This window comes from Artemia franciscana, chromosome 17, assembly GCF_032884065.1.
Source record: "Artemia franciscana chromosome 17, ASM3288406v1, whole genome shotgun sequence".
Classification (NCBI taxonomy): domain Eukaryota; kingdom Metazoa; phylum Arthropoda; class Branchiopoda; order Anostraca; family Artemiidae; genus Artemia; species Artemia franciscana.
This window is the reverse complement of record NC_088879.1, coordinates 4,751,250-4,764,091: the sequence shown is the minus strand read 5'-3', so window position 1 is coordinate 4,764,091 and position 12,842 is coordinate 4,751,250. Positions and strand designations below refer to the sequence as shown.

General features: G+C 33.3%; 2 protein-coding genes across 6 annotated transcripts in view; both read left to right on the top strand.

Annotated features, from left to right (window-relative positions):
- LOC136037717 (PRKC apoptosis WT1 regulator protein-like) overlaps positions 1 to 1,472 on the top strand; it is a 40,114-nt gene extending 38,642 nt beyond the window's left edge. The window contains exon 6 of the mRNA XM_065720488.1: positions 1,165 to 1,472. Within this exon, the coding sequence (XP_065576560.1) occupies positions 1,165 to 1,296 (132 nt within the window). The 3' untranslated portion in view covers positions 1,297 to 1,472. The remainder of the gene's footprint in view (positions 1 to 1,164) is intronic.
- Positions 1,473 to 1,594: 122 nt separating this feature from the next.
- Positions 1,595 to 12,842, top strand: part of LOC136037715 (uncharacterized) — an 88,572-nt gene continuing 77,324 nt past the window's right edge. For 3 of the 5 annotated variants that reach the window (XM_065720476.1, XM_065720478.1, XM_065720481.1), the window contains exon 1: positions 9,870 to 9,984. The gene's annotated coding sequence lies outside the window, so the exon portion shown is untranslated. Of the gene's footprint in view, positions 5,742 to 9,869; positions 9,985 to 12,842 lie in introns of those variants that run through there. The other 2 variants (XM_065720479.1, XM_065720480.1) reach the window with 2 other exon arrangements.

Genomic DNA, 12,842 nt, shown 5'->3' with positions numbered 1-12,842 from the left:
GAGGGATTGCTTTGGTGAGCTCGGTGCTTCTTTACGTTCTAGGACGATGAAATCAATAACTCTAGTACCGAGTCAAATTTTAGGTTCCGACCTCGTCACAAGTACCATATGAGCTCTTGGCTCTTGTTTTTTGGCTTCTTCCCCTTCTTTTCCCAGCACGAAAAGGCTGAAGAGTAACGAATACAGCAAAAGAGGGATCGCTCACATCCAATTCTACCGTTCTTTTCTTCTTTTTTTATTGAATAAAGGTTAATGGAAATATTTGTTTGATTGGGAGTTAGCTACAATAATAGCCATAGCTTAATATTTGTATCAAGAAAGAAACTATATGTTAGTATTTTATTATTTTGTGAAAATGTTCTTATCACAAATAAATTGATTTTTCTTGAAATTCTGTGTTGTGACCAACCTGTGGTTTTTTTTTTTAATATTATAGTAGAATCATTTTTCAGTGGTTCAATTAAAACTTGTTGAAAATATTTTGGCTCCTATCACCAGTGTTTCTACTATCCCTGAATTCACTCGGGTTTCCTCGAAAAAAATATTTTTTGGGATGATTACGAAAAGTCCAATTTTCATTCACTGTTTACCGCAGTTAAATGTCATTTTATGACGTATTTATTTATGTATCACTTTAATTCCTTAAACAAACTGATTTGAAATATAAATTGTACAATTAATACCTCCAACACATCCCTTCTCTACTGCCAGCTTTTTAGAAGACAGGTTGGCAAGTTGTGCCTTGTCTGAACTGAAATCGTGCAAATATTTTCAATTTGTATACCTAGAGAGTAAGAAGGTGGTTTGTGGATAGTCGGCGTAGAAATGAGGGCTACATCAATTATATATCATTGACTTAAATCGTTGCTGCTTACTGATTCGGTGCGAAATAATCCAGGCAAGATTTAAAAATAAACTAAGCCCAAATAGCATGCAAAAACAAAGTCTTAGCTCAGAGCCTTGTCCACGCCTGGTTTGCAGATTCTGAACCGCAAGTATAATAAACCCCAAGGGTGAATCTTGACGACCCCTTTAAGTAAGATTGTCATCTGAAAACGATGGCATATATTCGAAAGCAAAACTGTTGTAATTTAGTCCTGTTTTTCTTGCATCTTGAGACTTCGATGTTAACATTCAAACTAACTGTACCTTATTTTATTTCAGTTGCTCGAGCGTGCCAGGGAAGAGAATAGAAAGCTTCTAGCAGCTTTAGTAGAGAAAGACAGACAGATGGCAGCTCTCAAAGCAGATCGAGATGCTTTACTTGATGCAGTTGCAACTCTTCGAGCTAAATAGCTCGTATTATTTTCTAAATTGCTTTTTATTTCTATCGTGTGTTTTACGTGTTTTAAGGTAGTATTTGCAGCACTTTTAGTTTCTCGTCTCTCTTTTTACTTGGTACCACTCTATTTGTTATTTATGTTGACGGAAATGTTTTACTTTATTTTGAAAAATATATGTGTACTTATCTTTTAGGCTTTATTATTACTGAGCAATCATCAATCATTTATTAATACTAAAAAGGAAAATATTACAAACGTAAAACTGTTACCTGGCCCAAGAGAGCCACACAATTCAATAATAAAACACTGGACTTTTATAGAAAATTAAAACATACAATATTAAAACATTGGAATAAGACAAGGACTTTTAACAGATAGGAAGGTTTAGCAGAGATAACGATTGGTCTAACTCACGCGCTTTCTCATCAAATACCCTCGTGACTTCAACTATTTAAATTATTGAAATGAAGCTCCAAAATTTGCCCAAGAGCTGAACAACAGATTCAACTTTCACCTGTTTGTATAAAGATTTTACTACCCAGGCCTACAGGTGGAAGATGAGCCTCCACTGCCAAACTGACAATATTACCGGATGACTCCTGTTGACCTGCAGCCTGATTGAACCTGTGGCCTAAGAACCTGGCCTGATTCAGCAGTCACAGACCGAAAAGAAAGGGATGATGAACGAGTTGTATTATTTGCGTGTATATAGCCTGTTTCTTAATTTACGAGTATTTGCCTGATTGTGCTCATATTCGTCGCGCTGGGAAGTCAGGGTATCGTGGAGGCAATTTGCGGCTTCACCGATTTTGTCTATGTTCAATTAATTCTGATTTTTTTTTTTTTTTTAATGTACTAGTATTTTGGATTGCCTCTCCTTTGCAGCCAGCAAAAAAAAGACAAATAAACACACATCTGTGATCTTTCTTCCGGGAAAAAATACAAAATTCCATATTTTTGCAGATAGGAGATTGAAATCTCCACTGTAGGGTTCTCTTATAAGCTGAATATGACGATGTGACTTTAAAAAAAAAAAAAATCAGAGAACCAGTACTCCTATCCTTTTGTATCCTACATGCCACCTTGCTTCCTCTCTTATACAAAATCCCTGTAAAAAATTCAACAGAACCCACTATATTCTCTTCCCATTTCTCAGCTCTTCTGAATAAATGAATCCAGCCCTCTATCTTCAACTAGTACCTTTTTCAACTTCTCTTCACTGTCATTATCAAACTTAAAGCCTTCCCTACGTCCAAACTCATTACCCATCTTTCCTTTAACCTCAATTTTTTTTATTCCAACTATGAGCACATCCTTCCCCTCTTTATTCAATCCTTATAGGCATGTGATCTGACCTCAGCCAGCGCTATCAACTCAAAATCCACACAGCAAGAAAGAAGCCTCAGGCTAACAACCCCATAATCTATAATACTTGGATGTCTACCCAAAACACATGTAAAAGATCTGACTTATTATCATTCCTTGTCCTCCCATGCAAAATAACCAGATTCTTTCTATCACAAAAATCATAATAATTTTTTACGCAAATTATTCTTTCTTCGGTTACGATCTTTCCTCATCCTCCTCCTTTTCTAACGGCTCAATCAAGTAAACTCCATTCACTTGTTCCAGTTTGAGATCCGCCTCCTCTTCATGGGCTCCTTCGTCCCCCCCCCCTCTGTATCCATCAAAATCCCCTAAAAAAATAAAATAATCGGACGGAAACTTCTGAAAAAATGATTCATATCATTTTCTAATATCTCCCAGGTATCTTCATCATTAAAAGTGTTAGTTTTCGGCGCTAAATACACTGAACAAAAAATAAACCGAATGATACGCGCAACCATACTAGACTACATGAAAAGCTTTTCAAACATGATACATTTCGCCAAAACACGTAAAACACACAATAGAAATAAAAAGTATCAATAATGCAAATCCTCCATAAATTCCACCATTAGATGGTCACCTCGGCTATTAATTTGTTGGCTACTACGCTTGGGAGCCCCCACAGGAGCAATAAAAGATAATGTGGAGCCCTATTTAATAATCGGAGTTTCACTATTCGCCCCATTTATTTCGTTATCACTACTAAGCTCCTCCACTACACTAAAGAAAGTATAAATTGAGGGATGAAGATCCTGAACGGGATTTTGAATTGCAAGGTTCTTCCGGGTTAAACCGATTACTTTCAGAAATAAGACTCGCTATAAAATTTTTTGCGGCACTGCTACATATTTGGGTTCACGGATATACTTTTGTCCCACATTTTTCTTAAAACGTGTTAAAGTACTCGCTGATGCCTTCATATTAGAGGCATTCGTAACCTCCACTACACATTCCTTATCAAAGCTCTACATAAAATACTGTTGACCAATATATAACTTTGTGCGTTTTAGTCTTGCCTCTCTATTATCTCCTCTACCACCTTCAAGAAACGGCTTTAGCCAGTTACGGATATTTATTTCACGCTCTGTATAATCAGTTATAACACCAAGACCCCCCTTTCAGATGATCACCTGACCTTAATATAATATCGCGAATGTAACCACTTGTGAACTAAATACGCACCGGTCACGTGCCATTTTTGGGGCTTGATACATATTTTTGTAAAAAAAAAAAAAAAATATTAATATATATTGATAAAACTATTTATGTAGCACAAAATCTACTTAACTACTTACCTTCTATTAATTTTTCACATTTTTTTTACTGTATTCATAAAACTATTTGAAAGGTTGGATTTTTCATCTTTAGAAGAATTTAGTCTTCATTGATTTTACGCTACAGTCAACATAATAAGCAAGCAGGCACTTTTTTCCTTAACAGTCGCTTCCAGCATCCGATAGTCAAGCAAAAACATTTGATTATTTATCAGTTGTTACCAACTAAAGAAGAAATGTTCACAAAATTAAAAAGCCGTGGAATCAAGAGAAGCCAAGCACCCAGCATGAATTTTGTCAAGTGGAAAATTTTTTATTATTTTGTGACGACGGTTTTCCGTACATAAGAAATTGCCACAGAAGACTTGAAAGGAGCTCGTTCGAGTGAAAATTAAGAGTTCTAGTACCCATTTTAAGAATAAAATTGATTGGAAATCAATCAAACACATTTAGTGGAAATTACACCCCCCCCCATCATTTCCTCAAAAACATCTAATAAAATTTTCATATTGCCTTTTGTCATAATTTGAAGTTCCAGTAATCAGATTTTTTCAGGTTGACACCCCCCTCCCTCAAAGCCCTCAGGGCAAGGCACATGAGTTGTATTAGTTGTCCATTGTTAACATATTAGGTTTTTATGGAAGGGGTGGCCGTATAAACTTAAAAGACGGTTCATTGAATTGGAAATAAGAAGTTTTAGTGTAGTTTTTCAGACTCATAAATGATCGAAGGGCGCTTCTGATAGAAATTTTGAGACAGTCATTTTGTTTAAGAAGAAGTCCAAAGGTCGTGTAACAAGGCCCTTTGGTTGATGCAACCTCCCCTGTATCCCAAAGGATACAAGGTTTTATGGAAAGGATGGCCGTTTAACCTTTAGAAAATGTTTTTTATTGGAAATTAAAAGTTCTAGTGCTTTTTTAAGAATCAAAAATAATACGAGAAGAACTAGCTCCCTCCTGAAGCCCTCTTTTCTCCAAAAACACCTTATCGAAGTTTTGAGACACCAATGCTGTTTGAAATACTTCAATGAACATGTTAAACTTAAAACGACCAGAAATAACGGGCAGTGAAATAGTAGTGCTGAAAAATGAGCGATGTGGGCACAATGCATTACTTAATAGTTAAAAACATAAACCCCTGGCCAAGCATAATAAAGGAGTTGACTTAGAAAGTTTACATTCGATAATGAATTAAATGTACGTCATGACATACGCAAGAAGCACTCTTATTGGTAAAAAGCTACAAGAGAAAGTGAAAATACTGACCTTCATGCCAACTATACTTGTAAACAAAGAATTCTTGTTGAAAGATGAGCCTTAAGCTCCGACAAGTATTTTCTTACTGGTCTCGTGTCTTTATAAATTTTGTGTTTTCATTCTAATTCGTTCTGTGGGATGAATTATTATTGTTTTCTTTCATTTTGATTATATTTGATGTTGACTGGCCGCTTTGAAAGAGCTTTACAAAATGTCTTTTGGTCGACAGCACAAGTCTTAAAAAACAAAAAGATTCTGAGATTTCGAAATTGACACATTGTAGGCATATTATAATTACAATAATACACATTATGGATAAATTACAGACAAATTATGGACAAAATGTGGCTGAAGATTGCAAATTTTGGGTGCTTAGGGCACATATTAACGGAACAGAAAGCTTGAAACCCTGATGTTGTGTATTATTTTCATTTTCAACCCTTTCATATCCTGCCCCTGTCGGCCATCTCAAGTAGTAAAAGGGATTCTTAAAAGGAACTTTCAGGTCCCTCAACAGGGATCTGAAAATTTCCTATAAGGTAAACCTGCTTGAATAGATATAGGTTAGGCCTTTATTTTAACAAGTTGGGTTTCTTTAAATCAGTCTGCCACTCTAAGTAATGATAGCAATTAAAAGGAAGATAATTACTAGGCTATAGGCTACATAAATGGAAGCATTGTTAACTTGCCTTATATAATTCCTATTTCATTGTGAAGCCTATAGCCTGTGAAGTCTCTATTAATGACATTATGCTGAAATGCCTTCATTTGATATCTAGCCTACATTTGTAAACCATTTTAAATAATAACTAGGCCTTGGCTATAGTTCCAATTTATTGTTCTTGCTTGGTTTAAATCATTTACATTTTTTGCCAGCTGTTAAAAAAGTATTTACAATAATAAAAAATGTCTGGGTAGCCTAATATTTTTATTAACAGACTAGGCTACTCGGGTAGCTAAGGAACAAACTTAGCCTTCCTCTAGTCAGGATTGCATCCTGAATCCAAATTTATCATGCATTTGCATCAGAATTGAACTTTAGAATTTAGTTCTGAAAATGCAATTCCTGTTATTTGAGCAGAATTTTGGGTAAAATTATATCAAATTGTATAACTGGCTTTGTATAAAGTGATATATCACTTGATGCCTTTTTTTATGCTCTTTACGAATATAATAATTGTCTCTACCTTAAATTGAGATTTAAGCACTTTTTTAGCTCTTAAAAATGACAAATTTTCAAAAAATTATGACAGTTCATATAACTGACTTACCAATAAAGCAAACATACCACTGATGCCTTTTTTTTATGTTCTTTACGAATATAATAATCGCTTTTACTACAAGTTATTGTACAAGTAACAATTTTACTACAAGCACTTTTTAAGCTATTAAAAATGACAGATTTTCAATTAAAGTACAAGTTATCTGTTGTTTCCGACAAAATAATACTACATTTTCTCTGCGCTGTTTTCGACAAAATAACACTACGTTTTCTCTGCGCCTGTGACATATGGACCAGCAACCCCCCTCCCCCCTACAAAACTCAGAACAATCATCCTTGAAACAAGTGCAATTAAATATCACAATAATTAATGTTAATCAATGACCATGTGACTCACATATATTTTATAACAATACTTTTATAATTATGTACTATTATTGCTATTTTGTTTAATAGCCATATGATTCTGCCTGGAAATTTTTATTATAGACATTGGCATACTCTGGCATTGGCCGACGATACAGCATGGTCAAAATTAAGAAACACCTATCATATTTTATCAACCGCCAAAAATTGCCCAATTCACAAATCTGACTGAACCAAACAGCTATCGCCCAAAGTAAAACTCCTCAAACAAGCTGCAGCTACTGTCCTGCAATCATCTTCACACTTCTAACTGAATCATAGAGACCTGAGAAGACACAATATCCAGCTGAGAAGATACGCCCACCATACGCTCCCAAAGACATCACAATGTACAGCCTGCACCAACTTGAAACCTGACTTTAGCAACGTCACAAACACAGCTGAAGATTTGGAAGAAAACAACTTAATCCTAATTTTGTAACTTGTGCAACAACTGCCAAGTAAGGTCTTAAGAATTTTAGCTCTTGACTCATCAAACAATCAACAAATGCTTTAAGAACAATACAAATGCAGAAGAGAGTGGGAACGGAACAGAAGAGCCATAGTACCAGCTGTACTATTGTACTTAAATTGCTAGGGGATAGGTGTCCCGGGTCTTCCCATTTTGTCAGAAAGCGTAAAATTAAAATAAACTTCAACAATTGCTAAAGTCTCAAGCAGTAAATATGCTTTGAGGTGAAAGACTGAAAAATGACATTATCCTTAGACATCAGTTCAATTAGTGAAATGGGCAAAAATATAAAAATTATAAATATGTGTGAAAATAACATTCTAACAATAGGTGATGAACAACACAAGAAAATGCCAATATTATAGTGAAATTTAAATTAAGTAAATGTGTCAGTGTAATCTCTATTATATAATTTTAATGTATTTGTATGCCTTAATGTTAGAATACCTGGGATCAATTGAAAACTAAATACAATAGATAAAAATTCAAATAAAAACAAACAATTGGAATCAGGTATTCACGTGTAAACCTTGTTGATGTCAAGTGATGCATTAATGTAATTTAAGTATGAGGTGTAGGGTCAATACAAGGTGTAGGAATATACAGATCAAAATTTTCTTTAAATAATCATCTTGAGGTGAAAGAATTAAAATTAAAATATTTATTTGACAATAAAGAATTTTAAAAAAAGGTAAATAATTTAAGGAAAGGGGATGATCTGATTGACGAGGGCGTCAATCTACAGCGGGAAAGGGGATATGTGACATATGGACCAGCAACCCCCCTCCCCCCCTACAAAACTCAGAACCAAAATTCCTCATTTGTTCACTTTAGAAAGTTTTAAAATAAGAATCTTTTAAACGTCTAAAGATTTTAAAGTTTAAATTCATCATCCCATAGGATTCGTGCTTTTGGCACAAGTTTTACAGCAAGCAAACAATGATACTTTTTAAACTATCAAAATTAGATTCAAAAATGTAACTTTTGAATAAAGCCAATTAGAAACCAGATTTCTATTACTGGTTTGGTCAACGAACTAGAGGTGAAAATCCTCGTTGTAAAAATAAATCTTTTGCAAGGAGGTTAGACCATATGTTGGATAATAAAAAGAACAGTTGTATTGCGACGTTTCTGAGGTCAATCTACCCAGTGCTCAATTTAGAAATCCGGGTTGATTCTGGATATATAAGACAAACCTGGAAGCCAGGAGAGTAATTCAGTAAAGTTCTGTCTTTGATGCAAAACACACAGCTAATACATATTGAAGTCATTTTATCTGAAGTTGTATATGAAGTAAGAAAATAAAGTTATTGTCAATAATTGTCTTTGTCTATGAGTCAAGGTATCAGGTACAGTTCCTATTGTCAGTTGGATCGTTCCCAAGGGAATCTGCACAACTCGGGAGACCTGAACATCACGATAATGATTCTGTCTCCATGGTTATAAGGATTTGTTTATAGAACCCTCTTAGTCTATACCCCTTAGCTACCCTGCTCCCATGTTCAGATTTGTACATCCCCTTAACTAATCTTCCTAAGAACCCCCCCCCCCCGTAACACGCCGTTTTTGACAAAATAATACTACATTTTCTCAGTCCTAAATTTTTTATAATAAGGTTAGGTTGGGTTAGGTTAAAAAGTGCTTAAATTTAGAGTTAAGGTAGAAGCAATTATTATATTTGTAAAGAGCATAAAAAAAGGCATCAAGTGGTATATTCACTTTATACGAAAGCCAGTTATACGATTTACTATAGTTTTACCCAAGTTAGTACTTTATTAGGATCTGTAGAACCAGTGGGGTCCACAAGTTTTTCTGGATGACCACTTATTTGATAGGTGATAATTCCAGGAACCGATGGCCCATCCTTCAATTGTACAAATCTGGGTGACCTCTCTAAGAGCTGATGGCCTGGTCTATGTGACCTCTCTGTGAAATGATAACCCAGTCTGGGTCATCAGTCCATAGAGAGGCTACCCAGATTTAGAGAATAGGTCATCACTCTATAGACTGCTCACCCACATTCAAGACTAGGTCATCACTCCATAGACGAATCACCCAGGTTTTAAGAATTGGCCATCAATCCCTAGAATAATGGCTTGTAAAAATTAGTGGTTACTCAGAAAAACTTGTGGGCCCCACTGTCTAGAGCTGAAATATTTCTGTTTTCCATCTTCACTCATCCCTGTTACACAAGATTCTCCAATAAATTGGTGACCCAACTTTAGCTATATATCCTACATAAACCTAAAAGCAGCAACTTGCCTGCTTTCTTTGCTTACTCAGCAGATACAGTGCAATAGCCTTCTCCTGAATTTGGCTTAACACTCATTGCTTCAGTTTGAGAACCTGATTTGAGTTTTTCTAGAGTTTGTTGCAGCAACGCAAAAGTCTGCATTTCTTTGTGAACCTCCATCCAAATCTGTTGTATATCTGTTCCGCCAGAAAAAAATCATGTCAAGATTGACGCAGCAGTGGGAACCAGGGGTTAAAAAGGTTCCAAAGAAAAGAAGAAAAGTCTTCACATGCAAAGAAGCGTCTATATGCATAGGATAAGGACGAAGTTAATGCCGAAAATATTTTGACGGTGGAATATTTGAAAAGTTCTAACATGGATTTGGATTCAGATCCGGAAAATTTGGCGATTGAGTAGCCTAATTCAATTTGTGTGGCCAGAAGTATAATTGTAAGATTGTACATTCAGTTTTTCATTTTTCTTTTTAGTCTTTCCATTCAAGCTACCCTGGATGTTTTTTTAATGGATTTGTGATGGATTGTTGTAATGCTCTGCTGAAAAAGGAAATATGTTTTAATTGCATAGGATAGGAAAATTTCAGTAGGATAATCCATTGAAAATCCTAAACTAGCCAGGGAAGTCTTTATTCCACTAAAAATCACTACCTGTCTTTGAACCCCATTTATACAGCCCTTTTTTGCCCCCTTTAGCCTGTATCCAGTTCCTGATTGTCATTTAAATTTCATTTTGTCTGTTCCTCATTTTTTATCCATATTACTGAGGGGTCATAGCTAAGCATTAGAGAAGTCATTGTTAAATAACATCTGCTTATGTATATATAGCTTTTTGTTACTTATTTTTCTCTGGGTATACAATGTTTGATGTGGTGTAAGCCAGGAGAAGGACCTGTAGGCCTATAGAAGAAAACATGTTAAAAAAAGGGATTCTTTATAATTTGCATAATAATTATAGCTAATACATTCTACATTCAGTCATACTCTACTGTACCCCCAACCCTCCTAATATAGAAATATATGGCTAAAATTACATATTTTCCATTGATTCTTCTAATCTATCCCTCAACCCTTGTACCTGTTTGTTGAAGCAACTGTGACAAAGCAAGAACTGGAAAAAACAAGTAACAGGTGGTATAATACATTGGAAATATATAATTTGGGCTATGTATTTGCACATTAGACAGGTTAGGGGTATATCCCCCAGGCTTCATATTTTTGACTTATAAATAAAGTGAACATACCACTTGATCCCCTTTTTATGCTCTTTAAAAATATAATTATTGTTTCTATTGCTAATTCAAATTTAAGTACTTTTTGACCTAACCTAAAAATATTTGGCTCTAAAAAAACATGCTAAACAGCCTCACCCTCAAAAGGCCCTGTCAAGATTGTGGCCTCTATTAGGTTTTCCATTGTTTTTTTTACGGCAAGTCGCGTGCCATTGCAAAGCTTTGGTGGGTTGATATTTCTTAAAAGTATTATTGGTACGCCTATTTTTAGTTGTAGCACGTGTGGTGGAAACCCTGAAAGATCTATGGAATTTAAAAATTCAGATGGATAATTAACCGCTTCATTTGGTTCCAAAACTGTGTCGACTGACTTGTAAAGGACTGCCTGGTCTCGAATCTTGGTCAAAACAATATTGTTGATTTCGTGGACGTCTATATTTTTGGGTATTTTGGGAATATCAATCTATATTCACAGGTGGGACACAGGGAAACAACTACAATTGCGCGTAACTAATATGGCGCGAAAAAAGCTAAAAAAAGAAAAAACCTAAAAAGAAAAAAACTTAAAAAAAGGAAAAAAATAAAAAAGGTAAAAAACTAAAAAGAAAAAGAACACCGGGACACAGGGAATATAAATGACGACCGGGACAAAGGGACACAACTACAACGGGGACGCCGGGGGGCACAGGGGATATATAAATGACGACGGGGTTACAGGGAATGTTCGATTAGCAATCACCAGTGTAAGCAAAATGTTTGTTCAAACTCCCTCCCAAGCTCAAGGGCAATCATTAGAATAATGAGGTATAGATCTGAATACGGATTGTTTTTCCCATGGACAATTATATATTGCATGTTCAAGAGTCGGTAAACTTGACAATCTATTTGTAAGCACAGACAATGGGACAGCGAAGAATGTTGCATATTCGCAAGTTTTAAGTGGTTAAAAACACACACATATATATATATATATATATATATATATATATATATATATATATATATCTATATTCACAGGTGTGACACAGGGACACAACTACAATGGCGCGTAACGACTTACGCCCTCGGGGGGGCCTGGGGGGCGCGAAGCGCTCCCACCAACTAGGTGTGGGGGTGGCGCGAAGCGCCACCCCAACAGCTAATATATATATACATATATATATATATATATATATATATATATATATATATATATATATATATATATATATATATATATATATATATATATATATATATATATATATATATATATATATATATATATATATATATATATATATATATATATATACATATATATATATATATATATGTATATATATATATATGTATATATATATCTATATATATATATATATATATATATATATATATATATATATATATATATATATATATATATATATATATATATATATATATATATATATATATATATATATATATATATATATATATATATATATATATATGTATATATATATCTATATATATATATCTATATATATATATATATATATATATATATATATATATATATATATATATATATAAATATATATATAAATATATATATATATATATATATATATATATATATATATATATATATATATATATATATATATATATATATATATATATATATATATATATATATATATATATATATATATATATATATATATATATATATATATATATATATATATATATATATATATATATATATATATATATATTATATATATATATATATATATATATATATATATATATATATATATATATATATATATATATATATATATATATATATATATATATATATATATATATATATATATATATATATATATATATATATATATATATATATATATATATATATATATATATATTCCCTGTCCCACCTGTGAATCTAGATAGATATATATATGTTCTTAACTACGTAAAACTTGCGAATATACAACATTCTTCGCTGTTCCATTGTCTGTGCATATACAAAGTCTAATATACTTATAATGACGTCATATGAAACAGTCTTTTTACAAACAGA